The 17,837-nt window shown below is 36.2% G+C and overlaps 3 protein-coding genes and 1 long non-coding RNA gene across 4 annotated transcripts in view; all 4 read left to right on the forward strand.

The window, feature by feature from the left end:
* The window catches only part of LOC127861777 (nidogen-1-like), a 44,693-nt gene extending 42,726 nt beyond the window's left edge, over nucleotides 1-1,967 (forward strand). The window contains exon 24 of the mRNA XM_052400458.1: nucleotides 306-1,967. Within this exon, the coding sequence (XP_052256418.1) occupies nucleotides 306-451 (146 nt within the window). The 3' untranslated portion in view covers nucleotides 452-1,967. The remainder of the gene's footprint in view (nucleotides 1-305) is intronic.
* Nucleotides 1,968-2,689: 722 nt separating this feature from the next.
* On the forward strand, nucleotides 2,690-7,528 carry LOC127862619 (uncharacterized). The gene is made up of 5 exons (XM_052401823.1): nucleotides 2,690-3,033; nucleotides 4,242-4,353; nucleotides 5,140-5,520; nucleotides 6,107-6,208; nucleotides 7,229-7,528. Exons 1-5 carry the CDS (start codon nucleotides 2,851-2,853, stop codon nucleotides 7,444-7,446), a joined length of 996 nt encoding a protein of 331 aa, XP_052257783.1. The 5' UTR covers nucleotides 2,690-2,850; the 3' UTR covers nucleotides 7,447-7,528.
* Nucleotides 7,529-10,343: 2,815 nt separating this feature from the next.
* LOC127861778 (uncharacterized) lies at nucleotides 10,344-10,827 on the forward strand. Its single transcript, XM_052400459.1, has 2 exons — nucleotides 10,344-10,740; nucleotides 10,805-10,827. Exons 1-2 carry the CDS (start codon nucleotides 10,344-10,346, stop codon nucleotides 10,825-10,827), a joined length of 420 nt encoding a protein of 139 aa, XP_052256419.1.
* Nucleotides 10,828-10,912: 85 nt separating this feature from the next.
* On the forward strand, nucleotides 10,913-11,725 carry LOC127862629 (uncharacterized). Its single transcript, XR_008040709.1, has 3 exons — nucleotides 10,913-10,959; nucleotides 11,240-11,317; nucleotides 11,679-11,725. It is a non-coding gene; the product is annotated as an uncharacterized LOC127862629 (long non-coding RNA).
* The last annotated feature ends 6,112 nt before the right edge of the window (nucleotides 11,726-17,837 follow it).

Genomic DNA, 17,837 nt, shown 5'->3' on the forward strand with positions numbered 1-17,837 from the left:
TTAACATGGGTGATTTGTGTTTGCATTTACTTGTTTTTAATACCGTTTTTTTCTGATCTGTATATTGGCTCCATAAATTGCACGTTTACCTGGAGGCACGTCATATGTATGAGAAATTCTTTTATTTGCATGTCCGTTGACAGATGTTGAACGTTTGCATTATCATTTTGTTTCGGGTCACTAAATTTCGGGGCGCTAAACGTATATTTCTGCTGTAAAACATATTAGCATATTAATACGCAGGTTGGATATGGACTATGTTATTGGTGTTGTTAGTCCTGTGTATACTTTTTCTTTTTTTGTAGAACGCTTCGGCTGCGCTTTGAACAACGGCGGCTGTAGATATCTCTGCCTCCCTAAACCAAATGGCGGGAGAACTTGTTCCTGCCCTGACGACATCGATAGCGTCACTTGCGAAGAAATCGCGACTCTTACAAAGAAAAAAAAGTGATCTACGGACTTTGTTTAAAATGCTTTTTAACTTACTAGTTTCGCCAATTTTGTTTTCTTACCAATATGTATACATTGTGGCTTTTTAATCTTGATTTAAGTCCAATATGTTTTTACATTTTTATACATTATGTTTTGGGAAATATTTCTGAATGATATGTCTTTTCATTTGTGCGGGTAGTGGCCAGTACCAATACCAATATTGTTAACCAATATATACTCGTCAGTAAATTTGCATGTAAATTCTAGATTGTCCTTGTCACATGATACAATGGTGCATCTGTAGTTCGGGCGATGGTGTACGTTATTGAACATTCTGTGCGATAGATGCTGTCTACTTTTTCATTTAGATGTACATATATTTTCACGTACGTCTATGTGGAGGGTTTTCTTTGATAGATACACCGTACATGAAGTTCATAATGTGTTTTTGACTGGTACCACTGTCGTTGATTTCATACTATAACATTAATACTATTTAGAGCGTAATTAGACTAATGTTGAAAAGGCCAGTTCTTTGAAGTTTGTTGAGAACAGTTTTTCTTCTTCTTTCAATTGTATATATGTACATGTTTCGTCTGCGTTATATCACGAGTTACATTTAAGGAATCTACTCATATAGAAAGTATCTGATTGTTTGCAATTTTATCACTTTTCCAGTTGATCTAATTTAAAAACAGTGCAGATATATTGAGGAGAAAAAAAACAACGCATATAATTCAGTGCCGTTCCCAATTAACATACTGTTCGTGTGCCAAATTAATCTAATTTTCAGTCCAAGTTATTAAAATATGTTTCATTGTGGAAAAACGGGCTTACTGCATGTTCGTTAACCCTTTCAGTGCGGAAACCGAATTTTGAAGGCCTTTGCAAACAGTTTGGATCCAGATGAGACGCCACAGAACGTGGCGTCTCATCAGGATCCAAACTGTTTGCTTTTCTGATAGTATTCTTTGAAGAAAATGCTTATTATAGAAATTCTGCAGACGACATTCTAGCAGACAACAAATTTCCCAGCATGCAAAGGGTTAAGTGTTGTTCCAGGATAGCATTGTAGTCTGCACAGCCTTATCAGGGACGACACTGTCTGGTTTTATGGATCCAGTCTTGGAGGTAAAACTCGTTCCTGATTAGCCTGTGCGAGCTTCACGTGCATTTATTCTAGTTTTCCCAAAACGCGACGTAAATAATATTTTCTATATGTATCCAGGTTATCATTAGTATGAATTAAAGCTCCTATGTGAAAGCCTATTGATTTTGTTAGGTTAGAATGCTTTTATTGTATATTTATATTATGTGTTCTCTGTCGGGACGAACAGCAACAAATACTATTAATTGTTACAAGTATATTTTTCCTGGTATAATACATTGGCCACTCAATGTTAATTTATGACCGTATAGGCTTGCAGAAAAATGTATTAAATATTCTAGTTTACATGTAGTTATAGTGAAGATGGTGTTCTTAAACATAGTAGTAAGTTTGTTCTACGTATTGCCAATCAATTTCAATTTCAAAATAAACTTTAACGTATAATAAAATGTTTTGGATGATTTTGTCTTTCAACCTTGACTGTTGTTGAATCCTAATAATCAACTTTTCGAACAGACAAACAGAACACCAAGTTGTGCTTGCCAATATGTTTGCATGAACGAAACCAACATTAATGTCAAAGTAGCATCAGTACGATACACTTGTGTTAATTGCCAAAATGATTTGTCACAAACAAGGCACATAATCCGCATCGCTGTGTCCGCTACATTAAAGAGAAAATAACGCGGACATGTGAGAATCACATACTTATATGCATACTCTTCATGGTGATCACACATTACACAATTATAAATCACATAAACAGAAGAGGGAGTAGTTCGCTTAAAATTGTATAACATTTTAGCGCGCGAGGCGACCGACAAAGTGACTCCAATGATATTCTCCCTTTGAAGATTACTAAATTATTTCTATCTGCGTCTACTACCGCGCGAACGTATGAACGCAAGTCTCGCTTAAATAAGTTACTGATAAAAGATCAATATGACATCATTTGAAATATATAGGTCAACATTAGGATTATTTAATTGTGTCGTTGATATGTAGTGCTTTTAACAATATTTAGTTCGTTTTGTCATAAGAAGAAAACTACCATCATATTGTTCGCATTTTACGTTAATGTTGACGTCGTCGCGTAAAATTTTACGTTTACCATACTATATATGTCATTGAACGTCATTGTCGTAATATACATTACGCGACGTCATAACGCATGGCAACGAAGTTCAATATATATGCGTATTGCGCAAACGACCGAACTAAACTTAATTTCATGCTAATTAATAAATAAGTAAAATGGATAGCTAAATCAATGCCACGAGATTTATTTTCAAGCCAACGTTGTTCCTCCTATGGATCGGGTTCATAGTATAAGGCTCTCTCGGAAGATGGCGCTAGCATACGTGCCGGGGCATTGCCATCTGTGTCAACAGGCAAATGCCAAGGTCAGGCGACTGAAGTGCGGGCGGCACAACTACTGCCGGATGTGCGGGGACTTAGATCCTCGTTTGGTAAAGGGTGACTACTCGTGCAAGGTAGAAATTTCATGAATCACATTAAGAGAATAATTGTTATGGACCAAGGCTTTTTTTATTACTTTGCTTTGAAATTATGCTTTATAATTATCAACTAAACCTCCTAGACTTGAATAAACTACGATGGACACAACTTGCTACATGAGTTTTCGTAGTAAATAGTCTTTTTATTTGGGACGATGATAACATGAATTGTACACGGGCCATAAACGGCTATTAAAAAAAACATCGAACATACAATTTGTCGTTAAGTCCACAATATCAAAAATCTTGAAAAAAAAATGAACTAAAGACTTCTTCACTTCTTCATTAATTAACTCTGCGTTAGTCTACGATGCTTAACGCGACGGGCTTAATAGTCACAGGTGCCTTCTTCCTCCATATACACCAATTTCGCATAAGACGTTAAAACAAAAGGTAGAGTACTAAGTGTTGTGCGTTAGAAGGGAGTTGACTGCGTCTGGAATGGCTGTGTTTTGTCGCGTCACGCAATCCCGGTTACCAACTTACACACTTATTCGAGAAATATGAGACGCGTTCTGAGAAAACTGGGAATAATGCCTGTGTGTGAAGTGTCGTCCCAGATTAGCTTGTGCAGTCCGCATAGACTAATCAAGGACGACACTTTCGGCTTGTATGGTATTTTTCGTTTAAATGAAGTCTCTTCTTAGCAAAAATCCAATTTAGGCGGAAAGTTTCGTCCCTGATTAGCCTGTGCGGACTGCACAGGCTTACCTGGGACGACACTTTACGCACATGCATTAAGCTCCTTTGCCTCAGAACGCGACTCATATATGCTAGTTCTCACCAGAAGTTGTGCTGATCAACCTACCCTTCTGTTTTGGAAATAAAAAAGGAAACAAACACTTAAATGTTAGGCCTTACACAATAGTAGGGAACATCGAACGTAACTCAAGATGTTCTTTGAGACCATTAAAACGTTAAAACCCTTCAATATAAGCCTAAAATAGACATTAATTTAAATAATATTTTACTTAATTTCAACATACTTTATATACATAACAAATACTTCCAAGTAAACAGACAAAGTATGAAAGAAATTAATTAATTTTTCAAATAACTGTGTTTTGTTTAATAATTTATATTAAACAATGATTTTCAATGACATGCTACATATGTTACTTATATAAGAAACGTGCGACTTATTTTTGTTTCAATATGCTGAAAAAAATTCTTATGTTTTGTAGAAATGTAGTGAAAAGCTGACCAAACGCACCGTAGACAGAAGAGCCGCCATCGACAACTTCCTGTTCGAAAAAGCAGGATATGACGTCAATTATGATCAACCAATGACCGACGGTACATTGAAACGGCGTTAATTGATAAACATGTACATGCATAACCTGTCGATTTTTTTTAAATAAAGACTACATAAATACACTACACAATAGGCCGGCATAACATTGTATTATATACGATCATTAAAAGGGGTGCTTAAATACAATATTTTGATGATTAGATTAGTAAATATGCATTAAAAAAATTATTATTAAAAAACCCCATTTATTATAGCATGATACTCACCGATATGATATTGTATATAGCATGATACTCATCGATCTGTCTAAATAACTAAAATAAATGCCTAATAAATAATATCAAAGTTCAAACATAGCTTATTATTGTAATAAAAATTAGAGTGTCGGCAAAATGCCTCCTTAAGTCACTTGTTTTCACTATTAAAATGACGTTACACTGAACGTTCGTTGAATATATTAATCAATTACAATGTAAACAAGTCCAGAACCAGAGCAAAACAGACGCAAATAAGATTTATCATGTAATTGGAATAATATTTATCGAATCTTTTAAAAAGCGAGCTGCTTCGCAATAAAGTGATTTTCCCGACTAAAGACAAATGTTGATCTTCAAAACGGTGGCTGTTATCGAACTCGGATAACCGCTGTTCATTCCATACACTTTAAATTCAAATCGATGTTAATTTACCGAAACAACATCATAAATATGATGTAATATATTTATATTGAAGTATAGTTTTCAAAAACAATCATAGTATATGTAGCTTTTTACAAATGTGCGTTGTATATTGTTGATATGATGTTTTTCTTTTTTTTTAACAAATAGATTTACCTGAACAAACCGACCTCGATGGCAATAACAGCGAATGGGAACATCTTCTGAAACCGTTTCCGGTCGGCGTCCGGAACTCTCGCCCTGACGATACTCAAGACCTGCAGCCGATACCACGCAAGAGTTCATTCCTACACCTGACTCTGCCGTCTGCTCAACAAGAGTCGTCTCATTCCAGTCCCAGCCCTGTGCAGCCGACACGTATCGAGGGAACGGTCACACAGTTGCTTGGCAACGATAAACCTTCTAATAATAGACGGTATGCTTCAGAGAAAAAGGCGGACAAGGCGTCGAACTCCTCGTCGGCAGGGAGCGACGTAAGCGAAAAGTCGTTGGAATCGGTAGAAGATTTACTTCCTTCGAAGCTAACCCCGTGTACGTATGTATGAATATGACGACATGAGTAAGTGTATAGACAATAATATACGGCTGAACTGGGCCTGACGTCTGTAATCGGCAAGCTGCCTATATAACAGCCCGTGGGCAAAGGGAGATTGCACTGAACTTTGTTTACGTAATCATAATATTTATGTCGTGATGAAGCCTAAAAGTATCGCTGAAAATTAATATACAATAGTTCGATACGAAGTAGCATAAACGCGAAAAATGCGTTTCTACGAAAATAAATGCGTCATAACGCAAATAAACGCATTGTAGCGCTAACAAACGAGTAATGATGCTCAACAGGAGTAATAACGCCAAACTGAAAGGCGTCTAAACGCTAAAATATGCATAATAACGCTAAAAATGTCGATAATAAAATGTCGATAACATCACAAACAAAAAGGGATCTAATTCAGTCTATTTTGTTTGATATAGGTTCTATAGAGTAGACAAAAACATGTAATTTGTTTTCTATTATAGCATTTAGTGTTAAACTGAGTTAAACTTATTAAGATGAAGAAACAGTATTATTTATACATACAGCTACACAATTATATAGATTCTTTGTCGTCAACAGGTACCAGTGACAACCAAGTGTGGAAGCCAACAGACTGGTACAACCTTCGTAGGTTCGAACCCAACCCGAGTGAAGTGGAGAGATGCTCGTCGCCTTGTAAGAGTAAGTGATGAAAACAGACCTTGTGCATTATGAGGGTAACGATGAGTACATGTTGTGTTCTGAGAAAACTGGGCTTAATGCATGTGCGTAAAGTGTCATCCCAGATTAGCATGTGCAGTCGGAACAGGCTAATCTGGGACGACACTTTCCGCTTTAATGGTATTTTTAGTTTCAAGGAAGTCCCTCCTTACCGACAATCAAGTTTAGGCGGAAAATGTCGTCCCTGATTAGCCAGTGCGGACTGCACAGGCTAATCTGGGATGACTTTTTACGCACATGCATTATGCCCAGTTTTCTTAGAACGCGACTCATGTATTCTGATTACCATGTTTCAAAACAATTGATTTAGTTTGCATCTATGTACATAACGAAATGTCAGCATTTAGCGTCCCACAACCACGCACACACTAACGCTTTCATGGTATTGCTTTGGATTAAACAGTATATTGTTTGTTCTAATATTTATGTAGCAGTCGTGTGAAATATACATAATTTATAATGTTTCCATCATATTTATGTTGTATTCCATTTTTCAACCGCATTTTTATTTACCACAATCGCTGAGTGGCGTTGTTTGAAAATGTGAATAATGTCACATGCAATCAGCGAAGCTCCATACCAAAATGCGTTCCGTGGTCTCATTTACGGCATTATGGCTCCTCAATAAAGTATACGGATACATAGGCATATATATATATTCCTAAGGCCCATTTTCGTATGATGCGCATCAGTTACTTTTGTACTTAAGTCAGAACTTCCGAGAATAAATTTTACTCTTTTCGCTTTTAGACAAGATGTGATGAGCCGAGTTTTCATAAAACTCGTCTTTGCTTAGTTTTTCTTTACGAACACATTGAGTTTGCATGACACATGGCATTGATTATACATCAATACGTCTTACTCCTGCATTGTAATGCGTTCGGTCTATACTTACCTTAAAACTCGTTTGTATATACTATGTATGATAATATTAAACATTAACAGGCGCATACATATAATCAGTCGGTTCAACATTTGCAGGCGTGCGGCCCAGAAGCGCGCCGAGCTGGTGTGAAGATGTCTTCCCACGAACGGACTCTCAAACTGAATCGGAGGCCTTGCGGAGCGAGATTGGTGACATCGAGGGTCCCGGCTTCTCGGCCTCAAGTTCCCGGTCGGGGTCAGGCTACTCTCTGACGTCATCGGATGACGAATTCCGGAAAAACGTCCTTGATGACTTCTGGGACTCTTTTGTTTAACTGTATCTATAAAAAAGCGCATGTATTGTGACTATTATTAAGATGAATATTTAGTAAATTAAAATGCTAGTAATAACATGTTTTCATGAATTAGTTTGTTATTACGTACATGTTTATGTAATTTTCAGCGACACTGATTTACTACAAGAGCCGAACAATACTCAATCAACGACGGACACATGGAAAAGTTTTGCTTTACATGCAATTAACACAGTATTCATGCATAACGTTATACATTGAGCACAAAATGCATGAGCATCGATGGCTGTTCCGTAATTTATGTTAATTATACGTTGTAACACAAGTCAAACACACACCACAAAAAAGTATATATATAAAATATATAAAACTCTCTCTCTCTCTCTCTCTCTCTCTCTCTCTCTCTCTCTCTCTCTCTCTCTCTCTCTCTCTCTCTCTCTATATATATATATATATATATATATAACTATATATATATATATAGGCATTGTACAGTTAGTTGTTATTCTATGATTATTTTTGTATCAATATCTTGATTTTTTTCTAAAAGTGCTACGTTTGTAAATCCATTGATAAATTCAGTATGAGTAAATATTAAATTCCGATTAATTAATTCTGTAAAAAGGGTATAGGGAAAACCACACAGTCATTTATGAATGGAATTTAGTTTCAATTTAAATTACAGGTATGTGTTGTTTGTATCATTTGAAATCGATGCTATGTGATTTTAATAATATCGCATGTAATGTATTTAGATCCTGCAAGAAAGATTGTCAATTGTTCATTATACTTTTCATTCGTATAATTAATTACAAATACACGTCATAACCATCACATACATGTTAGTCAGTGTTGAAGTTACGTACGTCATATTGATACTTTAGTGTTATCGTCATATCCAGTCTTCGAATATGTCATCGTTACCATAACCGTCGTAGACGTCATTGTCGACGTAGTATTTGTTCACGTCGTCGTCGGCATTTTTCATGTTGACGAAATAAATATTGAAACCTGACGTGAATTACAGTGTTTCCCCCAAAGGGTAATATTGTCAGACTCAGACATAGTCGGGTCCGACAGACATACTCCTCCCCTTGTGGAGGGACCCGTAAATCTCGAAAACATATCTCAATAATGATACATCTATACACCTCTATTCAGACATAAATGTGCTATACAATAGCAATAAACGATTAAGTATTTGCGCTTTATATTTAAACTATCAAGGAGTACATTTTTTAAATACCAACGTTTCATAAAAAATACCAACACTATTGTTATCTGCCACTGATATTATTTATAAAAACTCGCATTTGGGTTTTCTTAAGCGTCTTGTCAAAAGTCTTTCGTATTTTCAAAAACGCTCGTTATTATAAACTGGATATGTTTTGGGACTATCAATATCAATAGCATTTACACACTTAATTTTGACATTAATTAAAATATCATTTGCTTCATCATTGTTAAAAAAAGCAATCGTCGTAAAATCAAGCTTGGTAAAACGTGGCTTTCCAAAAAAAAAACCGGTCCATTAAATATTTAACATCGTGCTTTTTTGGGGATTTCCATTGATTTTTTGTAAAGAACACAATACTCCCGATATAATTGTGTTTTTCTTAAATATACAATTATTTTGTTTTATTTTGGCACTGTTGGCACTGTTGGCAAATATAAATCAGAAATGCTGTAAAAAAGCATCGCCAATATGACAGCATGTCCGTTAAAAGACCGACCAATCCACGTTATAATGTGTATGCATTTTATTTGTAATATTTAATTATGTAGTAAATACACATTTTGTACGCATTGACATGCGCTTAAATAATCGATTACACCCTCACCGCGTGATCTATCCGGCTATTTCCTTGACGCGTGGTCGTGCAGACATAAGCTGACAGCGTCACGTCACGTTACGTTATACACTTCCTTGTGACAATCTACACCGTTATGAAACGTCAGACCGATCCTGATGTCTCGTATTTAAAAGGCTTTTCAACTTTCTGTACAGACTTATTCGGATTTGATCACAAGCATGTAAGTCAATATTCTTTTTTTTTCGTTATCTGTTTTAATTCAACGTTGAAACTAAAATAAATAACATCGCTTAAATCTATAAATTTCATATTATGTATAGTTAGTTTTATTAACAAGTATTTATTGAAGTGTGCGAAATGATAGTGTAAATTAAATTTGATTTATACGTCTTTGTTCGCTACTTTACATTGTTTACACTTAAATGTTTTAGTCGTAGTGTACATAGAAAACACATTTTTTACTTCGAAGCGCTCAACAAAATATTTCAAATCCGTAAACAAACAGCGCATTTCACTCAGTGCTTTTTTCTATTTTGTAATTACCTTGTAAGCTTTCAGAACAAAATATTGCACACAATGAACGAATGTTTCACCACAAAGTGTTATAATGTAACACACGCCGTGTGTATGAAGTTTTTTTGTATAAAGAAAAGTCTTTTCTTAGCGAAAATCTAGTTTAGGCGGAAAGTGTCGCCGCTGATTAGCCTGTGTGGACTGCACAGGCTTATTTGGGGCGACACATTACGCACATGCGTGAAGCCCCTGTTTCCTCAGAGCGAGGCACATAATACAAAAAGGAGAGCAGAGTTAATGTAAATATCGAAAATCCCCATCTGAAAAAGTAAACAATATAACAGCATAAAATTGGACTATGGAGGGCCAATCAGTTTAACAAACTAAATGCAAAACTAATTTGTTTTCATATAAAGTTTTAATGTGTTTTAATTTAAAAGTCTGTGTAAGATAATTAAAGACGGGATGCACACCGCAACCACTCTCGCCTTACAATTTCTATGTATTTTAATCACGTTACCCTTTGTTGTAATTTTATTTCCAGACACAATGAAGCTTTATCTAATCGCGGTTATTTTGCCGGCTGCCGCTATGGCCCAGCATTTAATGGGAGGACAAAGTGGTTGGGCCGGTAACAAGGCAAGCTTGGTTGGCGGATGGGATAATCGAAATGGCGGATGGGATAATCGCAATGGCGGATGGGACAATCGCAATAGCGGATGGGACAATCGCAATGGTGGATGGGATAATCGCAATGGCGGATGGGACAATCGCAATGGCGGATGGGACAATCGCAATGGCGGATGGGATGATCGCAATGGCGAATGGGACAATCGCAATGGCGGATGGGATAATCGCAATGGCGGATGGGACGAGTTTGGTTTTGGTTCCAAGATCGGTGGATTAGACAGCGGCTATAGCGTGCAGGGACACGGAGCTAGCTTTGGGCTCGGGAGCGGGTTTGGTTTTGACAAAGCATACGGTGCTGGTATTGGAATCGGAGGTGGTCTTGATTACGGAAAGGGCTTCGGAGCCGGTTTCGGTGGTCTCAGCCTGGGGGACGGCTATGGCGTAGGAAAAGGTATGATTGCGCCAGTCGGCTACGGACAGAGATTTGGGTTCGGTTTCGGTGGTCTTTCCAAAGGAAAGGGACACAGGTATGGCAAAGGAAGCATCGTCATGCCAAGAGGCTTCAAGAAACCAATCCGTAAGTTATAGAACTAATTTCTTGTCAGTTTTAACGTCCGGAATTCTAGTTAAATTTAATTAAGTTATATAGTCGCGGACACTTTACAAAAATACGTTTAAGGCGAAAACATGCATCCATCACATTTTTAACTATTTTACAATCATGTACACATCGTATTTGCAACCAAAGAGAATATAAAACTGGTATGAATATTAATTACATTTACCTCACAATAATATTTCATACATAAATAAAGTTGCCCAGTTCGGATTGATGACGTCATTGTCCTTGGTTACAGTTCCCGTGATCCCAATCCCCCAGGCCCCTCTTCATCCGCCCAAGATTCTCTACCCACTAATGGACACGCCCAAGTTTGGTAAGTAATGGCACCGAGGCTTGGCTGATAACAATTGTGTGCACCTGTTATAATTTACAGTTGGTAAAATTCATGTTATAATCATACAAATAAGGATTTTTAAAGAGGTCGTATTATTAAAAAAAACATAATAATATAAAATATATAAATATTAAAGAATGGCATTTCATAAACTCTTTGATGTTTAAAACACACAGACGCGCGCGTTTTTTTGTAGAACAAATCCAGCGCCTATGAGTCAATGGAACATATAACACCACTTTTAAAGACTCTGCTTAAATTGTATAGCTATCAATACGTGGGTCATGTTGATAATCGAATACTTTTAAGCTCTTCCTTTTTACATCGATATATTTTGCAGGAGGCCAGTTTGCTGGCGGTTTCGGTGGTTACGGACTAAGTGGTGGCTTCGGTCCCGTCAGCCGTGTCTCTGGCGGTTACGACAAATAATAGACGAAATTAGTATCTTTGGTATCAGCAGCGTTGAGTGTGTTAGTGCTTTACAACCTCTGAGACTTCAAATGACATCATGCAGCCACAGTTTCCTTGGACTGTATAAGGTATCTTCTTAGCAACATTACGCTTATGATAAGACGCACTATACATAAGGACCAATTATGCGGCGGCGTTTATATATATATATATATATATATATATATATATATATATATATATATATATGCCATTTTATTTAAAGATTATGTAAATATATTGATGTCAAAAGTAATATTTTCACTATATTTAACCAGGACATTCTAATCATTGAGTTTTGTAGCCGAAATTTTGACTCACATGTGTCACTTTTTAATTATTCCTCTTGTAATCAAAGCATGTCCTACTACCTGATAATTAATGCACCTTTTTAAACAAAACTATAAATATCTAAAAAAAATGTGAATCTATCGTATCGCTGTATGATTAATATAGCGGTTTGCAAGTGTGTTCGAAGCTACGGTGTCGGTACAATTGCACGAATGAAAATAATCACGTATGTCCCCATGAGCGTAATGCGCTTCAAGGTGAACTGTAGTAGTAAGTCACCACCCGTGGTCGTCTTGTGGGGTTCGCTGTCAGCAACTAATACTTTAAGTCATATGACATGCAACCGCTTAGAAAACATTCTTATAAAAATATTCATACGGTTATCATTTTCCGAACTGAAAAGAATTGGCAATAATTAAAATCTTCACTTTTTAAATTGTTTTAATTTGTTAAGAACACATGCGCATAATGAGCTTGATAAACTACGTAAGTCAGTTGCCGTCCGTCGTCCATCTGTCGTGGTTAACCATCAGCGACTAACATTTAAAAATAATTACTTGAAACTGCAAAATGAAAATTAACAACTCAAATTACTCATGACTTCGACCTTTTACCAAAATGATTGATGATAAATCAATATAGTGCGAAATATAATACAGTAGTCAAAAGCCGTCATAATTTAAACACAGGTGAGAGACATAAAACAACCATTGCTCTCATGTTAAAAAAATTCCAAGCATGAACGAGTCATGATATGCTTTTATCTTCAAATTTGACACATTTGTATTTGCCAATCCGATAATAAGTGTATACGTAACTCAAAAAAAAATATTTCGAATTAATTATGTATGATTGTTTCTTGGCTGTTTACCATAGTGTTTCAAATCATATTATCCGACGCCATAAAAGCGGATTTATAAATACAAATTGTGTTGATCTTTTTCTCATACGTCACTGGTTGAATATGAAAAACGTTAGCAAAATCTGCACTATTACTTCCTTAAGCTTTGTTTAAACAAGGTTACCGCCGGGGCATTTCTATTCATATCTTAATCTGTTTTAATAGTTTGTTATGAAACTACAAGAAGTGCAGGATTTCGAAGTAATTTTGTCAGAAACGCTACTTATTCTGCATTTTTACACAGTTATGTGATTCGTACACAACATTAACACCGGGGCGGTTTCTTTCGCATTTCATAGCAATATCGAACACATTTAAAAAATAGCTAGTCTGAAACTCAAAAGTTTCGTATGAGTCCCTCTGTCAAATTGTCTTATACAAGTGGGTTTGTACTCGCTGAACATGGTGCGAGTTTGTTTAACCCATTTATGCCTAGTGGACTCTTCCATCCTTCTAAATTGGATCAAGTTATTTCCAAAATTAGGGATGTCTAGTATATTTATTTCTATATTTAGAATATGTCTTACAGAAATTCCTTTAAGCAAACAGCGTAGACCCAGATGAGACGCCGCATCATGCGGCGTCTCATCTGGGTCTACGCAGTTTGCCAAGGCCGTTTTTCTAGACGCTAGGCATTAATGGAATAATAAACATTAGAAATTTCATAATGCTAGCTTTCCGAAGACACATTGCCTGATTGATTATAAGGTCAAAGTAATCTACCTCTGGTTATTTACTGTCGTATACTAAAACATTCATTCAAATCAGTTTAATTCGTTAAAACAAAAACTTGAGGGCTTTGATTTAATTTCTTCACTTATTCATCTAAAAAAAGTGAAACAAGTCTTTTGTATGGGGCAGACCGAAACTACAAAAGGTTAATAAACGAGTACATAAATTTTAATTGAAAATCAGTTTTTCTGTAACAAGACTGGTTGGATTTTGTTAAAAATGCATTGCATTTAATTCCTTTTAACTAAAGATATTTGAAAACAAATGTTGGATGGCAGTATCCGATTTTTCGTTGTGGCTCAATTTAAATGTTCGTGAATTTTCCTCTGTGACATGTCACAACGGCAATGCATATTTAGAATACAATTTACCAAACAACTTCCAATAAATTCTCAGAGAGCGTAATTACGTTTTAGTCAAGATGACGACGACCATGCCGGGACATGTATTTTGTATACCCTTTACTACTTTTGTTTATTTTTAAATGACGCTCACTTTCAAGCCATATAAGTACCAACGTGATAAGCGGTTAATGCGTATTAAAATTCGCTTTATATTTCGACTTTATTTGCTGCGAATGTTCATAGTGGTGCTGTAATTAGGTCATCTCGCTTAAAAATTCGCAGCCAGTCAAGTCGAGCTATACAGCGAATACTCTATAAACGCTAGTAACTTTCTTGCTGATGTGACTGGAAAATGAGCAAAAAATAATACAAGTAATAAAGGGTATAAAACGACGAATATACGTGTCTCGACATGGGCGTCGCCATCTTGACTTTCACGTGATTACACCCTCTGTTCTTAACGTGATTGGCGATTATTATTTTTTAGCTCACCTGAGCACAACGTGCTCATGGTGAGCTTTTGTGATCGCCTTTTGTCCGTCGTCCGTTGTGCGGAGTCAACATTTGCCTTGTTAACACTCTAGAGGCCACATTTATTGTCAAATCTTCATGCAATTTGGTCAGAAGATTGGTCTCAATAATAAATTGGATGAGTTTGAAAATGGTTACGTTTTCTTGAAAAGCATGGCTGCCAAAAGGCGGGGCATTTTTCCTTATATGGCTATATATGGCTACAGTTAAATCTTGTTAACACTCTAGAGGCCACATTTATTGACCGATCTTCATGAAACTTGGTCAGAATATTCATCCCAATAATATCTTGGACGAGTTGAAAAATGATGCCGGTTGGTCGAAAAACATGGCCGCCAGGGGGCGGGGCATTTTTCCTTAAATGGCTAAAATAAAACCGTGTTAACACTCTAGTGGCCACATTTATTGTCCGATCTTCATGAAACTTGATCAGAAGATTTGTCCCAATAATATCTTGGGTGAGTTCGAAAATGGTTTTGGGTGCTTTAAAAACATGGCCACCATGGGGCGGGGAATTTTTCCTTATATGGCTATAAATAGTGAAATCTTGTTAACACTCTAGAGGCCACATTTATTTCCGAACTTCATGAAACATGATTAGAAGATTCATCCAAATATTATCTTTGACAAGTTCAAAACTGATGCCAGTTGGTTGAAAAATATGGCAAAATTGTAAATGTATCTATGTTTAGCTCACCTGAGCACAATGTGCTAATGGTGAGCTTTAGTGATCGCCTCTAGAGGCCTCATTTATTGTCCAATCTTCATGAAATTTGGTCAGAAGATTGGACTCAATGATATCTTGGATGAGTTCAAAAATGATTATGTTTGCTTGAAAAACATGGCTGCCAAGGGGTGGGCATTTTTCCTTATATGGCTACATATGGCTATGGACAAATTTTGTTAACAATATAGAGGCAACATTTTTTGTCCGATCTTCATGAAACTTGGTCAGAAGTTTCATCCAAATAATATCTTGGACGAGTTTAAAAATGATGCCGGTTGGTTAAAAAACATGGCCGCCAGGGGGCGGGGCATTTCTATAATATGGCTATAGTAAAACCTTGTTAACAATTTATTGGCCACATTTATTTTCCGATCATCATGAAACTTGGTCAGAAGATTTGCACCAATGATATCTTGGATGAGTTCGAAAATGGGTTCGGTTGCTTTTAAAACATGGCCACCAGGGGGTGGAGCATTTTTCCTTATATGGCTATATATGGCTTTAGTAAAACCTTGTTAACACTCTAGAGGCCACATTTATTACCATTCAGCATGAAATTTGGTCAGTAGATTGGTCTCATTGATATCTCGGATGAGTTCGAAAATGGTAACGTTTGCTTATAACACATGGCTGTCAAGGTGCATGGCATATTTCCTTATATGGCTATAGTAAAATCTTGTTAACATTATAGAGGCCACATTTATTTTTCAATCTTCATGAAACATGGTCAGAAGATTTGTCCCAATGATATCTTGGATGAGTTTGAAAATGGGTTCGGTTGTTTTAAAAACATGGCCACCAGGGGGCGGGGCATTTTTCCTAATATAGCTATATTTGGCTTTAGTAAAACCTTATTAACACTCTAGAGGCCACATTTATTGTTCAATCATCATGAAACTTGGTCAGACAATTTGTCCCAATGATATCTTGGATTAGTTCGAAAATGGTTTCGGTCGGTGGAAAAACATGACCGCCAAGGGGGCGTGGCATTTTTCCTTATATAGCTATAGTAAAACTTTGTTAACACTCTAGAAGCCACATTAATTTTTGATCTTCATGAAACTTGGTCAAAAGATTTGTTTCAATGATATATTGGACAATCTTGAAAATGGTTCTAGTTGCTTGAAAAAACATGGCCAACAGGGGGCGGGGCATTGTTCCCTAAATGGCTCTATAAATGTTCATGAAATTTTGTCAGAATATTTGTTTAAATGATATCTTGGATGTGTATGAAAATGGTCCTGGTCTGTTGAAAAACGTGGCTGCCAGGGTGTTCACTAGTCATGAAAGTTTGTTAGAACATTTGTTCTAATGACATCTTGGGCTGCATAGAACAGGTCAGTTCCTTTGAATCTCAGGTGAGCGACGTTGGGCCTTTTAGGCCCTCTTGTTTAAAGACTTAAAAAAAAATAAAAACATTCTGCTGGTAAGAAAGCTGTGTCTGGATGATTAAAGTTAATTTACTGGAAATAGTCAAGCATCGAGGAAACACGGAAATTTAAACATGTTATGATATTTTAAATTCAGATAAGCACACTTATGTCACTTTGGCGCTTTTGTTAAATATTTACATAATAATCAATTTTGGTCCACATTAATATACTAAAAATTTCAAATATAATGGTTAGATTATATTCACTTCAAGTAAATAGGGTGGGATGTATTTAACATATTACCATGTAAAAATGTTTATTTGTAGACATATTAGTAAAAACGGCCTATTCACTGCATCGGGTTCCGATTGGCAAACTTCTGTTCAAATCATTTTATGGGGACATCAATGTATAAATGTATTATCCACGAGCTGAACATGTTGGTATCGTTATAAATAATACGTATTATGATGTTTAACAATCATCCAGCATCAAAGTTATTCGGTAGTTTTATAAGTCATATTTTCGATTTCGCGATCGTGCGTTAACAGTTAAGTGTTTCAATTTTTCAGTGATATAGCGAGCTTTATTTATTGTTATTTTGTAAGATACCACGTGGTTTTTTATGAGCTGCTTTATGCGGAAATGTGTATTATGCCATAATCGACCAGCGTAGCTCCAGCCAAGCATGCGCCGTTGCGCAATCTCAGTCAGAAGCTATCCTCTTCGCTATAAAGTTTCGGAAAGTTTCGTGGTCTCATAAACGGACAGCGTATGTCTTGATTAGTCTGTGGAAATGCGCGGGATTTTCTGGAGCTACCCTGGTTACATATGGCGTCAGACATATGTTTTAAATAACGCGGGTCAATAGTGAAAATACTTAACTGTTTAATACACAGCAATCTGAACAGTCATGTCATGGATTGACTGTTTCTATTGTTTTGCTTAAGTTCTTATGTTTAAGTTCTTCTAATATATAATGCCTTCATTATAAATTATTATATGACATAAGGATAATTTTATTTCATTTCAGAATAATTTGTTATATTATGTACGGTTTAATTTCTGTGTCTAAGCTTATGTGATTCTTTTCTTACGATAGAGCCAGTCAGCTTTAGATTATTGGAATTAACATTTAAGTTATTGACCC

This window comes from Dreissena polymorpha, chromosome 16 (genome assembly GCF_020536995.1).
Source record: "Dreissena polymorpha isolate Duluth1 chromosome 16, UMN_Dpol_1.0, whole genome shotgun sequence".
NCBI classification, from domain to species: domain Eukaryota; kingdom Metazoa; phylum Mollusca; class Bivalvia; order Myida; family Dreissenidae; genus Dreissena; species Dreissena polymorpha.

Excerpts from the sequence above, each read along its gene's own strand:
- LOC127862619 (XM_052401823.1), top strand. The coding sequence starts at position 2,851 with ATGGATCGGGTTCATAGTATAAGGCTCTCTCGGAAGATGGCGCTAGCA. Across the intron at positions 5,521-6,106 it reads TCCTTCGAAGCTAACCCCGT|GTACCAGTGACAACCAAGTG; the intron begins GTACGTATGTAT and ends TGTCGTCAACAG. Across the intron at positions 6,209-7,228 it reads ATGCTCGTCGCCTTGTAAGA|GCGTGCGGCCCAGAAGCGCG; the intron begins GTAAGTGATGAA and ends CAACATTTGCAG.
- LOC127861778 (XM_052400459.1), top strand. The coding sequence starts at position 10,344 with ATGGCCCAGCATTTAATGGGAGGACAAAGTGGTTGGGCCGGTAACAAG. Across the intron at positions 10,741-10,804 it reads TGACAAAGCATACGGTGCTG|CCTGGGGGACGGCTATGGCG; the intron begins GTATTGGAATCG and ends CGGTGGTCTCAG.